This window comes from Delphinus delphis, chromosome 6 (assembly GCF_949987515.2).
Source record: "Delphinus delphis chromosome 6, mDelDel1.2, whole genome shotgun sequence".
NCBI lineage: Eukaryota > Metazoa > Chordata > Mammalia > Artiodactyla > Delphinidae > Delphinus > Delphinus delphis.
This window is the reverse complement of record NC_082688.1, coordinates 70,101,013-70,115,291: the sequence shown is the minus strand read 5'-3', so window position 1 is coordinate 70,115,291 and position 14,279 is coordinate 70,101,013. Positions and strand designations below refer to the sequence as shown.

At 40.3% G+C, this 14,279-nt stretch overlaps 2 protein-coding genes and 1 long non-coding RNA gene across 3 annotated transcripts in view; 2 read left to right on the top strand and 1 right to left on the bottom strand.

Annotated features, from left to right (window-relative positions):
- The window catches only part of LOC132427406 (uncharacterized), a 39,762-nt gene extending 30,185 nt beyond the window's left edge, over positions 1-9,577 (bottom strand). Inside the window, exons 1-3 of the long non-coding RNA XR_009519904.2 lie at positions 8,744-9,577; positions 7,242-7,687; positions 5,190-5,846 (exon numbers count right to left, since the gene is read on the bottom strand). This is a non-coding gene — a long non-coding RNA (uncharacterized lncRNA). The remainder of the gene's footprint in view (positions 1-5,189; positions 5,847-7,241; positions 7,688-8,743) is intronic.
- Positions 1,528-3,201, top strand: LOC132427396 (interferon alpha-1-like). Its single transcript, XM_060014833.1, has one exon. It carries the CDS (start codon positions 1,528-1,530, stop codon positions 2,071-2,073), a length of 546 nt encoding a protein of 181 aa, XP_059870816.1. The 3' UTR covers positions 2,074-3,201.
- Positions 9,578-11,529: 1,952 nt separating the features above from the next.
- LOC132427394 (interferon omega-1-like) lies at positions 11,530-12,570 on the top strand. Its single transcript, XM_060014831.1, has one exon. The coding sequence runs from the start codon at positions 11,887-11,889 to the stop codon at positions 12,568-12,570; it is 684 nt and encodes a 227-aa protein (XP_059870814.1). The 5' UTR covers positions 11,530-11,886.
- Positions 12,571-14,279: the final 1,709 nt, after the last annotated feature.

The following is a 14,279-nucleotide window of genomic DNA, read 5'->3' as shown; positions in this document are numbered from 1 at the left end:
TATATACAGTGGAATATTAGCCATAAAAAGGAACAAAATTATGCCATTGGCAGAGATGTGGATGGACCTAGAGACTGTCATACAGAGTGAAGTAAGTCAGAAAGAAAAAAACAAATATCGTATAATATTGCTCATATGTGGATCTAGAAAAATGGTACAGACGAACTTATCTGTAAAGCAGAAATAGAGACACAGATACAGAGAACAAACTTATGGATACCAAGGGGGGAAAAAGGGGGTAGGATGAATTGGGAGATTGGAATGGATATATATACACTACTACGTATAAAATAGATAAGTAATGAGAAACTACTGTATAGCACAGGGAACTCTACTCAGTGATCTGTGGTGACCTAAATGGGAAGGATACCCAAAAAAGAGAGGATATATGTATAACTGATTCACTTTGCTGTACAGCAGAAACTAACACAACACGGTAAAGCAACTATACTCCAATAAAAAGTAATTAAAAAATAGAGAAAAAAGGGAAGAAAAGATACATGCACCCCAATGTTCATTGTAGCACTATTTCCAATAGCCAGGACATGGAAGCAACCTAAATGTCCATTGACAGAGGAATGGATAAAGAAAATGTAGTACATATATATATAATGGAATATTATTTAGCCATAAAAAAGAACGAAATAATGCCATTTGCAGCAACATGGATGGACCCAGAGATGGTCATACTGAGTGAAATAAGTCAGACAGAGAAAGATAAATATCATATATCGCTTATATGTGGAATCTATAAAAAGGGTACAAATGAACTTATCTACAAAACAGAAACAGAGTGACAGATGAAGAAAACAAACTTATGGGTACCAGGGGGTAAGAGGGGGAGGGATAAACTGGGAGATTGGGATTGACATATACACACTACTATATACAAAATAGATAAATAATAAGGATCTACTTTGTAGCACAGGGAACTCTCCTCAATACTCTATAATGACCTATATGGGAAAAGAATCTAAAAAAGAGTGGATATACGTATGTATAAATGATTCACTTTGCTGTACACCTGAAACTAACAAAACACTTTAAACCAACTCTACTCCGACAAAAATTTTTTAAAACTTCAATAGCTTAAAAAAAAAATTCAATAGCTTTAAAACTTTTTGTCATTCTTAATCCTGCAGTGAATACAAAGAGTAAGCTTTGCACTTTTTGTATGTACAGAGTAGAGATATCCATGGAGTACATAAATACATACACAGGACATATGTGTTATCAAAATTTAATGTTGCGGAGGCAATTAGGAAAAACTATCTAAGAAGGCTCTGTGGGCAGGGGCAGAGGCAATAATGGAAAAAAATATTTGCGAAACACTGCCCTAACCCATTTGGAGAGTGCAAAATGAAAAGCAAAAACAGAAGTAGAAAGTCACAAGAAATATTCAGAAAATGGAAATGAATACATTCTTATTTAAGACCCAAGCCTGAAGGAAGGTCTTCAGAGAACCTAGAGAGCAGGGTTCACAGAGACCCCACCTCAGCCAGGCCGGCAGCATCTGCAGGGTCCCCGATGGCCCCAACCGTGTCCTTACTCCTGGCCCTGGTGCTGCTCAGCTGCAACTCCAACTGCTCTCTGGGCTGCGACCTGCCTCAGACCCACAGCCTGGCTAACACGAGGGCCCTGATGCTCCTGCGACAGATGAGGAGAATCTCCCCCTTCTCCTGCCTGAAGGACAGAAATGACTTTGGATTCCCCCAGGAGGCGTTTGGAGGCAACCAGTTCCAGAAGGCTCAAGCCATCGCTGTCGTCCATGAGATGATCCAGCAGACCTTCCAGCTCTTCAGCACAGAGGGCTCGGCTGCCGCTTGGGATGAGACCCTCCTGGACAAGTTCTGCACTGCACTTTATCAGCAGCTCACTGACCTGCAAGCCTGTCTGATGCAGGAGGCGGGGCTGGAAGGGACTCCCCTGCTCAAGGAGGACTCCATCCTGGCTGTGAGGAAATACTTCCACAGAATCACTGTCTATCTGCAAGAGAAGAAGTACAGCCCTTGTGCCTGGGAGATTGTCAGAGCAGAAGTCATGAGATCCTTCTCTTCATCAAGGAACTTGTAAGAAAGACTCAGGAGGAAGGAATGACACACACCTCGTTCAACCTGAGAAATGATTCTCACTAACAAGACCACACTTCCACCTGTGCTGCCATGTCAAAGACTCTCATTTCTGCTCTCATCATGCCCTGAATTGAGTTAATTTGTCCAGTGTTTTCAGGAATATTAAGCAACATGATGTTCTACTCTACAGGCACTCGTCCCTCATAGATGCCCATGCTGATCTATCTACTTACTTATCTACTTAAATATTTATTTATCTATTTTAATATTTATTTCACTATTTATAAAGATTTAAATTATTTTTATTTACATAATATTATGTGCATGTATACACTGTGGTTAAGAGAAGAAATATATACTTTGTATTAACTCAGTTTATGAGTTTTCTTTGTTCATTAAATTCTTACTAGAGAAAACTTCATTTGTTTATTCTTTAAAAAAGAAACACCAAGCCTGAATGTGCAAAATGATTAAAGAATGTGTTACAATTCCTTGACCATCATTATGATTCTCACATTAGAAATAAAAATAGACTAACTCTAGCCAGGTTTTGTGTTGCCCTCAGGACACAGACATGAACATAACTAATCCAATCTTGCTTTTTATAACTTTGATTTTTTTTAAGGAGAGTAACCTAAAAACAATAATTAATTCATATTTCAATTAAATTTTATTACTTATTTTAAAAATAGTTCTGATTTGTAGTAGAAATGAATATCAGTTAGGTTGAATGCTACAATGAGAGGGAGAAAAATGGAATTCCCCCAGTAGAAGGTGGATCAAGCCATGTGAGGATACAAAAATAAAAGCAGTAGATATTACCTATAGTTAACTAGTAGGCATTTCAGTGCAAATGTCCATTGGATACTGGAGATGGCAATTTACAAGCAATCCCACGAAGTGTAAAGCATGGAACTGAAGAAGTGATCAAATGTGAGGACAGTATAGAATGAGAAAAGGACTTAAAATTGAGTCTTATGACCTTAACTTTAAAAGGGAGGGAACACCACAAAGGAAGCGGACATGGAATGGCCATATGTTAACAAGAGAGAATGGTGAGAAGACCGTGTTTGAAAAGACTGAAACTGCTTAGAAGACTCAATGCATTCATGAAATCATAGATGGAAAATGCTCCCTACATTGGGAAAAGAGATGGCATTGGCCACTTAGTGAGAGCTTGTTTGGTAGACTTAATCAGCAGAAGGTGAAGAGAAGGTGGAAGGATGAGTAAAAGAAGGTAAAGACAATATACATAGAAAACAGGTTTGAGATATTTGCCATCTGAATTGGAGGAGAGAAAGGAGGTCCTACGCAAGGCTGGAACCTAGAGTAGAAGGTGGCTCATTTTATTCTCTGCATGGTTTTACCTTTCTGAAACATTTTTGCCTCAGAAGAAATTTCATGGATTTGATGTATTGTAACTCATAATCATATTTAATATTTTATTTACTTTAAAACATGACATATTTAATTATTCACAAGGATAATTTATCATCATTTTGATTAACATTATATTGATTGTCAGTAAGCTGCTCTGTAGATTGAAATCATCCACTACATGGGAAACAGATGGCACTGACCTTACTGAGAGCTGATTTGGTGGGATTAATCAGCAGAAACCATACTGGAGTAGGTGGAAGAGTGACAAGAGAAGAGAAGAACTCCCACTGTCATTGTTTCACCTGGGGAGTCACTTTACTTCTTTCACTCTCATCATAGTCAGGTTTGTATCTGTTTTCACTTTACTTCAGTGCATCAAATGCAATGACGCTTTCCAAGAAAGTTGAATGGAGAAGGAAATTAGTGATGTATTGAACATTATGGAAAATCATAATGTTTCCGTTTATGTTTCCGTTTTTACTTTCCTATTAAGCAACTAACCTCAAGTTGAAACAGGAAGTAATTCAGTAGTAGCAAGACAACCCTTGCCAAGAAAAATATGAACTGAAAAAGAATGTATAACATTACAAAGACTCTGACACCAGGAAAGCAAAGAAGGCTAACTTTATCTAGCATCCTAGGCCCTAAATTTTCACCACCCTACATCTTCATTGTGAGATGGAGAATGATGAACCAAGAGGCTCAGTAGAAATCTACTGAGTCATCTAATGATGGTTACTAATTACTTCAATATAAGGTTCTGATGTGAGGTCAACAGAAGCTTCTAATGGGAGGTCTGATGGAAAATCCAATACTCTGTTAATAATTATTTGGAGTAACTGTTATGAACTCTGTGCTAATGATACAATGGTGAACAAGATGCAGACCTGTCTCCTATAGTGGTTATTTGCCAAACAGGTCTAATAAATCTATGTTCGAGAAAACCAATCCTGGGCTGCCCTGCTGATGCAGTGGTTAAGAATCTGCCTGCCAATGCAGGGCACACGGTTCAAGCCCTGGTCCAGGAAGATCCCACATGCTGCGGAGCAACTAAGCCCGTATGCCACAACTACTGAGCCTGTGCTCTAGAGCCTGCATGCCACAATTACTGAAGCCTGTGCACCTAGAGCCTGTTCTCCGCAACAAGAGAAGCCACCGCAATGAGAAGCCCGCGCACCGCAAAGAAGAGTAGCCCCCGCTCGCCGCAACTAAAGAAAGCCCATGCACAGCAACGAAGACCCAAGGCAACCAAACATAAAGAAATAAATAAATTAATTAAAAAAAAAAAAAGAAGACCAATCCTGAAGGATAAGCCAGCTTGGCCGATATGGAAAATAAAGACGGTAGAAACAGAGTCCAGGACTAGAAGTAAACACAGCCAACCTCTTAGCAAGATAAATGTAAATACTCATCTAATGGTCAATTTACCTCAGTTCCTTTTATCCTGTACATCACGTTCAACTTTTAAAGAAACTTACCATACTAAAAGGTGAAAAACACAGTTTGAAGTGATAGGGCAAATATCAGAAACAGTCTCAGATACAGTAGAAATTTAGGAATTATCAGACCAGGAGTTCAAAATAACAGTGATTAAAGTGCGAAAGGCTCTAATGTATTCACCTATTTTATTCTTCTACTTTATCTCAGTCAAACTATGTATGGTACTTAAAATAGTTTTGCTTGTATAATATCACGTTCAACTTTATAATGTATTCAAATATAATAAAATATGCTTACCTTTATCTTTTTTCAAATTATTTTCTTGTTTAATTTATGAAAATCTTCCCCAGATGACAGCCTGCATTGGTTTATTCTTACAAAAAGAAATAGCTTAAATTCTCAAAGCATAGTGAAAAATGGATGATGAATTTTTTTTTTTTTTTTTTTGCTGTGTTGGGTCTTCATTGGTATGCACAGGCTTTCTCTAGTTACGGCGAGCGGGGGCTACCCTTCGTTGTGGTGCGCAGGCTTCTCATTGCAGTGGCTTCTCTTGTTGCGGAGCACAGGCTCTCGGCACGCAGGCTTCAGCAGTTGCAGCGAGTGGGCTCCGCAGTTCCGGTGCGCGGGTTCTAGGGTGCACAGGCTTCAGTAGTTGTGGCTCGCAGGCTCAGTATTTGTGCCTTGTGGGCTCTAGAACTCAGGTTCAGTAGCTGTGGCACACGGGCTTAGTTGCTCCATGGCATGTGGGATCTTCCTGGACCAGGGATCAAACCCGTGTCCCCTGTATTGGCAGGCAGATTCTTAACCACTGCGCCACCAGGGAAGTCCTGTATGATGAATTCTACTCATCATTCACTTGTTTCAGTAGGTTATATTTTACAACTTCATATTTCTATATCAGATATATAATAGTTCCACGAATAAAGAGGTGAAAAAAGCAAATGCCAAAGAGTTCTGTTTGGAAAAGAAAGAGATATAAAAACAGTAATCATGCTAAAATTATTTCAATTAAGTTTCCTGTTACAATGAGAGATAAAGGAAACGGGATTCTCTCACTAGCATCTGGAATGAGGCTTTTCAAGAAGGCAGATGTATTCTATAAAGTGCTCTACAAACATCTAAAGACAGATTTCCCATTGGTGGATGCATATGCAGATCTGGAATCTACAACAACGTACATCATGGAGATATTAATTTGTGTTTGTTGCATATTTGAAAATCAAGATATGGTAAGGATGTCATTACTTATGAGTAGGATGTAGAATGAGAAGAGGACCTAAAGCTTATGAGGACCTTCAACTTTTAAGACTGAGAAAGAGAAGGAGAGGCTGCCAAGGACACAGAGATGGAGTAGCGAGTGCAGTTAGGAGTCAGCGAGGGAACAACGATCTTCAGGAAACACTGAAGAAGGAAACCAAGGGTTTGAGAATTAAACAGGATGAAATTTAAATAATTATTTATATGTGAGATAGGAATCTGCATTGAATGTAGATTCTGCCAGGACATGTGTGTGATCCTGGAGAATCACGTAACTTCCCTGAGCCTCAGTTTCCTCAAATATAAAGTAAATGAAAATATTCCTAGAGTTGTTGTGGTATTAGACAAACTGGAACATTAAAGAGCCTTTAGCAGAATATCATCCACTGAGTGAAGGCTAACAGGTAGTGCCTATCTTCTTATTTTTTCATACAGATCTAAATGGGAATAATGAATTCTCCTCTCCCTCTCTCTGTCACTGACTGCAAAACACTGACAGCCTAAAAAACAGAACTGGGAAAAACTGTTTCATCAATTGTATGTAATTTTATGCATAATAATATAATAATACATATCTATGCTACATACGTATGAATATATAGTATAAGGTATACGATATATATAAAATTCTATTTATCTATCTGCTGATTCTGATACATGGCATAACTCTCCTTCATCTCTGCTTTCCTGGATCCCATTTTTTCATTTTTCAAATACCATAATCATTTACTTTCTCCCAGTGTAGAAATCCAGTGTACTCTCCCCATTCACTCTGCATTCAGCTGTACTGCCCATTCATACCGCTGTTTCCTTCTCCATTAGGGTTTCTGGCTGTCAATTTCCCCTGAAGACTACAAAGCCACCAATGGAAAGCAGAAGCTGAGTGAAAGTTCTAGGTTTGTCAGAAACTCTCATATGACTCCACGCTCTCTGCCTGCCAAGCACTGCAGGTCCAGACTGTCCAGACTCCCAGAGAAACACAGTAAATAGATGGCACCCTGCCCAACACTGAACAGTGGTGGAGAATCCAGGAGCTCACCTGTGCCTCTATTTGCACACTTCCACGTGCTGACTGCACTAGGAGGAACTCACCTGGTTCAGGACTCTTATTTGCTCAAAAAGCCCAAAGCGCAGGAAACATGGAGTTGAAAGGCAGCAGCAGCTTGAGAACTTGGAAGGAGAACAGAGATGTTTAAAGTGTTCACTGGAACAGCGGCAGGTCCTCAGGACATGGAAGAACACAGATCAGCTGCACCGAGGCAAGTGCTTCTCCAGAACATTCCTTTTCAGAGAAGAAAAGATTGAGGTGCATGCGATAGCACAGAGTTCTCCCATAAGGATGTGGCCACTAGCAGTGTCCCCAGCACTGATACCACAGCAGCCTGCGGAGTCTTGGAAGGGACGAGGGTTACCTCAGTGCCAGCTGCAAACTTGTTTTGTCCTTAGGACCCAGCAAGTAATCACAGAGCAGGGAAGGACATTCCTGGGGACAATGCAATCCAAGGAATTTCTTACATTCCATCATGATGTCTTTGCCCCTTTGAAAGAGAAACAAAACAAAATATGCTTGAATAGAAGGGACACAGGCAGGGATTTTAATATATTTAGCAACAACTGGGGTAGAGCCTTTCCAGCAGGGCAGGTATCAGTAACATGCACACTGGAATGTCACAATTTCTAAAAGCAACAAAGAGCTAAGTGGAAATTCATTTATTTAATTTAGGCACTTTGGAAAGAGGACACTGATGGATCATCTTTCTGTTCTTTCCAGTTGGTGCATACAGCACTGAGTAGGTACTTCTAAAGTCAGAAGGACATTTAGAGGTTTGGGAAACTTCCTAAGGATTAGGGTCCTAAAACAAGCAGAAACCATTCCTATATTACTGCTAAAAATATCATTTTATTAACAAATGATTTTTAAAATATTTTTATTTCAATTCTTCAGTATTATGATGTTTTAATGGGCTGAGGCTAGAAATTTAAATAAAGACAACTATACAAGGCCATGAGGGTGACTCTGGAGTTCAAGCCAGACTCTCCCTGCTAAGGAGCCCATTAAAAACCTTCACTGCTTCTGTCTAAGAAGCGCATATGCGCTTCTGTCTTGGTCATACCCATATCTTAACCAATAGTTGGAACAATAGAGTAGAGATCCTTCCCTGGACTCTATCAGTAGACAAACGGATGTCCAGCCTGGACTGTAGGTGAGAAATGGAGGTGTCTTCATTGAGAATGAGAACAGGCTGACCTGAGGAGGTCTCCTGGGAAATCAGTGAGGTCCTTGTCGACTGAAAACAAACCACAACATGAGAGCTGAGAGTTCATTTTTTTGGGAGGACTTACTGAGGACTATAGCCTGGAGGACAGCCTTTCAGCTCTGACGAACTGCCCCAAGGACGTAAGGGGGACGTCAGTATATACTGGTGATTTTGGTGAGGGAGGTACATGCAATCAAGGACACAACTTGGTAGAAGTTTGCTGCTAGTTATGAGGAACAGATGTCTCTGTTAATGATTTTAGGGCTTTTTACATACGGAGAACATGCAAGAAATTGCGTTTATTAAATTTTCTTGGGAAATTATTTAACGACCTACTGGCCTGTTCTGTCAGTTTTCCCAGAGCACAGCGTGCCTCGTTCTTCATCTCCACCCTGAACTCCTAACAGGGCACGCTGGGGTCAGGGACTACAGTGACTAGTGACTTCATTCTTGTAGAGCCGGATGGCGAGTGACTTTTTAGTTGTTATCCTGAAGAAGAAATGTCAGAGCTCATATGGATAGAAATCGTTAGGTGCTTTTACTTTGTTCTTTAACTCACAAGAAAACTCAAGAGTTAAAAATACATAGATTCCAGAAGTCTGCTGTTCTTGGATTAATAAAGCTATTTACTGTATTTCGTTGAAGAAATAACTCATAAAATCTTAGACTTGTTCCTTCAATTGGCAGAAAAATCCACTCCTTTCTAACTGTTTAATAAGGATTTTGCCTATTTTTGCTTAGAACTTAAAGTCAGCTCGGTTGACAGACCACACCCTGTGTAGCCCTCCAAAACAAGCGACAGCAATCCTTTGGCATCTGAAGTGGAATTAAGGGTACTTTGTCATCTCGCTATCTTCCCTCTGATGATTTAGTTGGTTCTTAAATATCATGTTCTTTTCCACCCTTCACTTTCTTTACTGGGCTCTTTCAGACAAATCACAGAAAAGCCCCTCACTAAGGTTTGCCCTTGTATCTATGGTACGTTTGGAATAGTTCATCCGTCCAGATTGATATTTGTCTCCAGCTGTATAAGTGAGTGTGATCGAAATAGGGTTACTGAGAGGACCAAGTTAACAGAACTTAGAAAGTGGCTAGTTCCTTATAAGCAAGCAATAAAATTCGGTTGTTACTTTTTTTTTTTCAACATATTCCCTACATCTCTCAGCAAAGACTCTGTTTCTCCCTTTTTTTTTCTTAATATTTATTTATTTTGGCTGCACCAGGTCTTAGTTGCAACATGCGGGATCTTTTTTGAGGCATGCAGGATCTTTAGTTGTGGTATGTGGACTCTTAGTTGTGGCATGCATGTGGGATCTACTTCCCCAATCAGGGATTGAACCCGGGCCCCCTGCATTGGAAGCTCGGAGTCTTACCCACTGGACCATCAGGGAAGTCCCCAGTTGCTACTTTTATATGACGATTACTATCCAGATTAAGATCAGTATCATTTGGCGTCATCTAATTCCCTTCCTTTTAATTCTAGTGTTCTCAAAGCACTCTTCGTATTACCTGAATGGATTCATCAACTAGACAGATGCTCAGCAAGGCTGATCTCCACGATCCTGCCACAGAGGGTTAGTGTTCTAGCCATTGGGTTCTGGTTGCCAGTTGCTTGTGAGCTGATCGGTGTGACTTCTTCCCTCTTTCTTCAAAAATAATCACATATCGATTAAATGAAAGAAAAATCAGGTGCCTGGTCTTGCAAAGCTGAAGGCAGTCCGTTAACCCAGGACTCGGTCTTCTTTGAGTTTCTGGCAGAAGCAGCCATTTTCCAGACTTTCTGTTATTCATATTGGCTTTTATCCTGCCCCAACAATGCTGTATTAAATTTTGCTAACTTAGAATATGTCATTGTGTCTGTGGAAAATCACTTCCCTTCTTTCACATTCGTGAATTTCACCTTACATTAGTTTCCTTTTCACCCACAAAATAATTGTGGAATTTTACTTTCTAAGAAAGTAGCAATGAGAAACAAAAAATTTAAAGCATTGAAAATGATAGAGACCGCAGCCCCTCTGCCTTTTTTACTTCCCTGTATTGCTCTTACCTCACCATGAATTAGAACTAACGAGGAGCAGCAAGACAAATTTTGCCCAATAAGTCACTAAGTGAATATAATTTATAAAAAACTTTAAAACTTTAAATGTAGAATCGCACACAAGTAGAGGAAAGAAGGCGATTTCTCTCTGACCTAATCCTGGGCCTCGCTGCCCTGCATTCTCAGAGGGAGACAGAGACAGAGGAAGGGAGAAGCCCACTGGCATCAACTGACTGAATGAACAACTGAACCTCACTGGTTTCTGTGACATAAGCTTTAATGAGAGACAACACCATCGTTGAATTCTCTGCCCCCAGCTCAGAAATTCTGAATGTAACAAGTGTTCACTAGTTTTAGTAAAAGAGTTGAATAATAAAATTTGTATTTGGCAAAATAAAAATTATTTGTTTACTCAGGGTGAAATGATTAGAATTGGATAATTCCTCCACCTCCTTAGAGAAAACACACTTTTGCTCTTAGCATCTGAGGGCTGCTGACACTTCTGATACGGGTCAGGAGAAGAGGAGGTCACCACTGAGGACTAAGGTCCTTCACAAAAACACTCCAGGGGCAAGGGTGAGGGTCCTGGAAGATGAATTATTTTCCCAACAATAAACAAATCCCTCCACAAAAAGGAGATTTTAAAGTCCTCGGGATGTGGTGAGCCTGCCCTCAGGCAGGGAGTCCAGGTTAGGAAGGGGACTCTGTCACTCTAGAGGAGAGGGTGTGACTAGATGTGATCTCTCCCTTGTGACTGAGGTGCTGCTGGGGAAATACAATTTTCTTGGAATTAGGACCTCAACACCCATATTCTCTGAAAAGAACCAGTATTCCCGGTGGGAGTATTGGCCCAGCCTGTGGAGGACTAGGTCTCCAGTAAGAAAATGGTGGAAAGAAAGGGTACTAGTACTAACCTTGTGGTCCCCTGAAGCATAACTACATGGACATGTATGAATGTGAAGGAAGAGAAACATTAAAAAGCTCATTCACTTATAATCATCAGCCTCTGCTATGAAACCCCTCTTTGGCTTCAAAGAGCTTAAATGCCAGAGGTGGTCTAGTAAATCCCTAAAAAAGTACAGAAACCATAGGGCTGAGGAAGCCTGCCTTTCTATATAAAGTAAGGCAGTAAAAATGGAGACTAAGGTCATGGCTAAAAATTTGTTCCTGGAACAGAGAAAAGCAATATTTATGCATGAGAAGGAGAGAGAGAATGTACTTACATACCTGTAGCATTTCTGACTTTAACACAAAGACATTTCTCATTTGATTAATAAATATCCATTTGGATGGGCACATCAGAAGTTATTGGGAAAAGTGCAAAATTAATAGTTTAGATTGATAACATCTTAGACACTGAGAATACATAAATGAAACCCAAAAAAGGAAGTAAAAGTGACAGAAATGTTTAGAAAATGAAAATTACTGTGTTCCCTATTTAATGGCCTTGCTTAGAAAGAATGTCACCAGAGAACCTACCCCCAAGGCTCCCCCAGACGCCCGTCTCAGCCAGGCCAGCAGCAGCCTCATTTGCCCCATGGCCTTCGTGCTCTCTCTACTGACCGCCCTGGTGATGTTCAGCTACGGCCCTGGTGGATCTCTGGGCTGCGACCTGTCTCAGAACCACGTGCGGATTAGCAGGAAGAACTTCATGCTTCTGGGCCAGATGCGGAGAATCTCCCCTCGCTTCTGTCTGAAGGACAGAAAAGACTTCGGTTTCCCCCAGGACATGGTGGATGGCAGCCAGCTCCTGAAGGCCCAGGCCACCTCTGTCCTCCACGAGATGCTCCAGCAGGTCTTCCGCCTCTTCCACACAGAGCGCTCCTCTGCCGCCTGGGACACCTCCCTCCTGGACAAACTCTGCAATGGACTCCATCAGCAGCTGGAGGACCTGGACGCCTGCTTGGTGCAGGCGATGGAAGATGAAGAAACTGCCCTGGGAGTGATGGGCCCTACACTGGCTGTGAAGAGGTACTTCCAGGGAATCCATCTCTACCTGAAAGAGAAGAAATACAGTGACTGTGCCTGGGAAATTGTCAGAGTGGAAATCATGAGATCCTTGTATTCATCAACCAACTTGCAAGAAAGGATAAGAATTATGGATGGAGACCTGGGGTCACCTTGAAATGTTTCTCATTGACTAAGATGCCATATCACCCTTGCACATACGTGTTTGGTCATTTCAGAAGGCTCTTATTTCAACTTTAATCACAGAATTTATTGTATTAATTCAGCTGATACTTTGTCAGCAATAATACACAAGTATATGTTAAAATTATTAAGCCCTAAGGGCATCAGTCCTTAAGAGATGACTGCCCTGATGTTATTTATTGTTTACTTACTTATATTTATATATTTATTCTTGTATCTTATTTATATTTTAATGTAAAAGATATTTTTATGTGTACACTGTATTAAAATTTAGAAAATATATTCACCTATTTTACTAAATTTGCATTTTGTTTTATTTTTTTCAATTCTTATGAAAGAAAACATGAGTTTTTTTTTTTATTCTGAAAACCTAAATCCTTATTTTTTCTATATGAATCGATCTCCAAATAGTATTTGTCCATTTTGTCCTTTGAAACAGTCCTACCACTATCAGGAAATGCTTGTCAAAAGGTGGCATTCCATGGAATTGAGGGAAGTCCTGGAAATTATGGAGAATGGTTAGTCCTGATGTCATAGGTGTAACTGATCTATACCACCAGGAAAGAGTGGTCGGTGCAAATACCTGTGGGAAGGAGTCATCTCCACGAGGGAAGTTGGTGACATATGGTGTTGACTGGCCAATCCTGGCACCTTCCTCCCACCTTCTCCTCGGTCCTGCTTTACTGAACCATTCATCCCTTATACATAACTTCAGTCCCTCCAACTCACTGACCAGCCACACAGCTGCTCTGGTTCTGTGCAGGTTTCCAGCTTCAAGGTTTCTGTTAGAGTGAAAGCCACAGGAAGAGAGCACAGTTAAAGGAGAGTTCTAGGATTTTCAAAACGTCTGTGAGAAGGAGCCAGGGTTCATGGCACTGGATCCCAGCTCTTCTATTAATAGCAGTGTGACCTTGACAAATAACACAAACACTAAACTCCCTAGTTTTCTCATCTTTAATATGGGGACAATAGTAATATTTTCTCATAGGATTATTCTCAGGATTCAATGAGTAAATATACACAAGAGGCATAAAAGTGTGTCTGTCAGAAATAATCAGGACTGTTAGAGTCACAGAGTGGCTACTATCGGGGAGGAGAAGGAGAGCTGCTCTGAGGTAGCAACTGGAAGGCAACATAAGAAACATGCTAGGTCCTGGGCAAAATCTATTACTTTTAACTTGGGTGCTAGTTTCACAGTGTATTCAGTGTGTGAAATTTCCTTGTGCTGTATGCTGAAGATACTTGCATTTTCTGTGTATTATACTTCTAAAAGATTTCCTAGGAATTAGTAAACCTTTTTTAAGAAAGAACGATCAGTAGAAGATACTTTGATTTACCTTAAAAGTGAGTAAAATGGAAACAATAGAGATCTCATATCAATGCAGATAGTCACATGCATTTTTCATTAATACTGTTCGTTGCTTTTTTAGTATGAGAAAGATAAAAAATAGCTTCTGAACTGGTTTTGGTTTTTGGTCTTTCAGCAGCAATGCAGAGGCAGGAAGAAAAAAGCAGGAGTTATGAAATGTAAAGTTTTGCTCTCCAATCCTGGGCTCTCCCAGGTTTAATCTTAGTCTCTTTTCCATAAAGTCCCAGGTCCATAATTGCTGGCAATGTCACATCCTAGAGCCGGTCCTTCCCAGGATTTAGTGCTTTCAGAGGAGAGACTTCTACAAGTGTCAT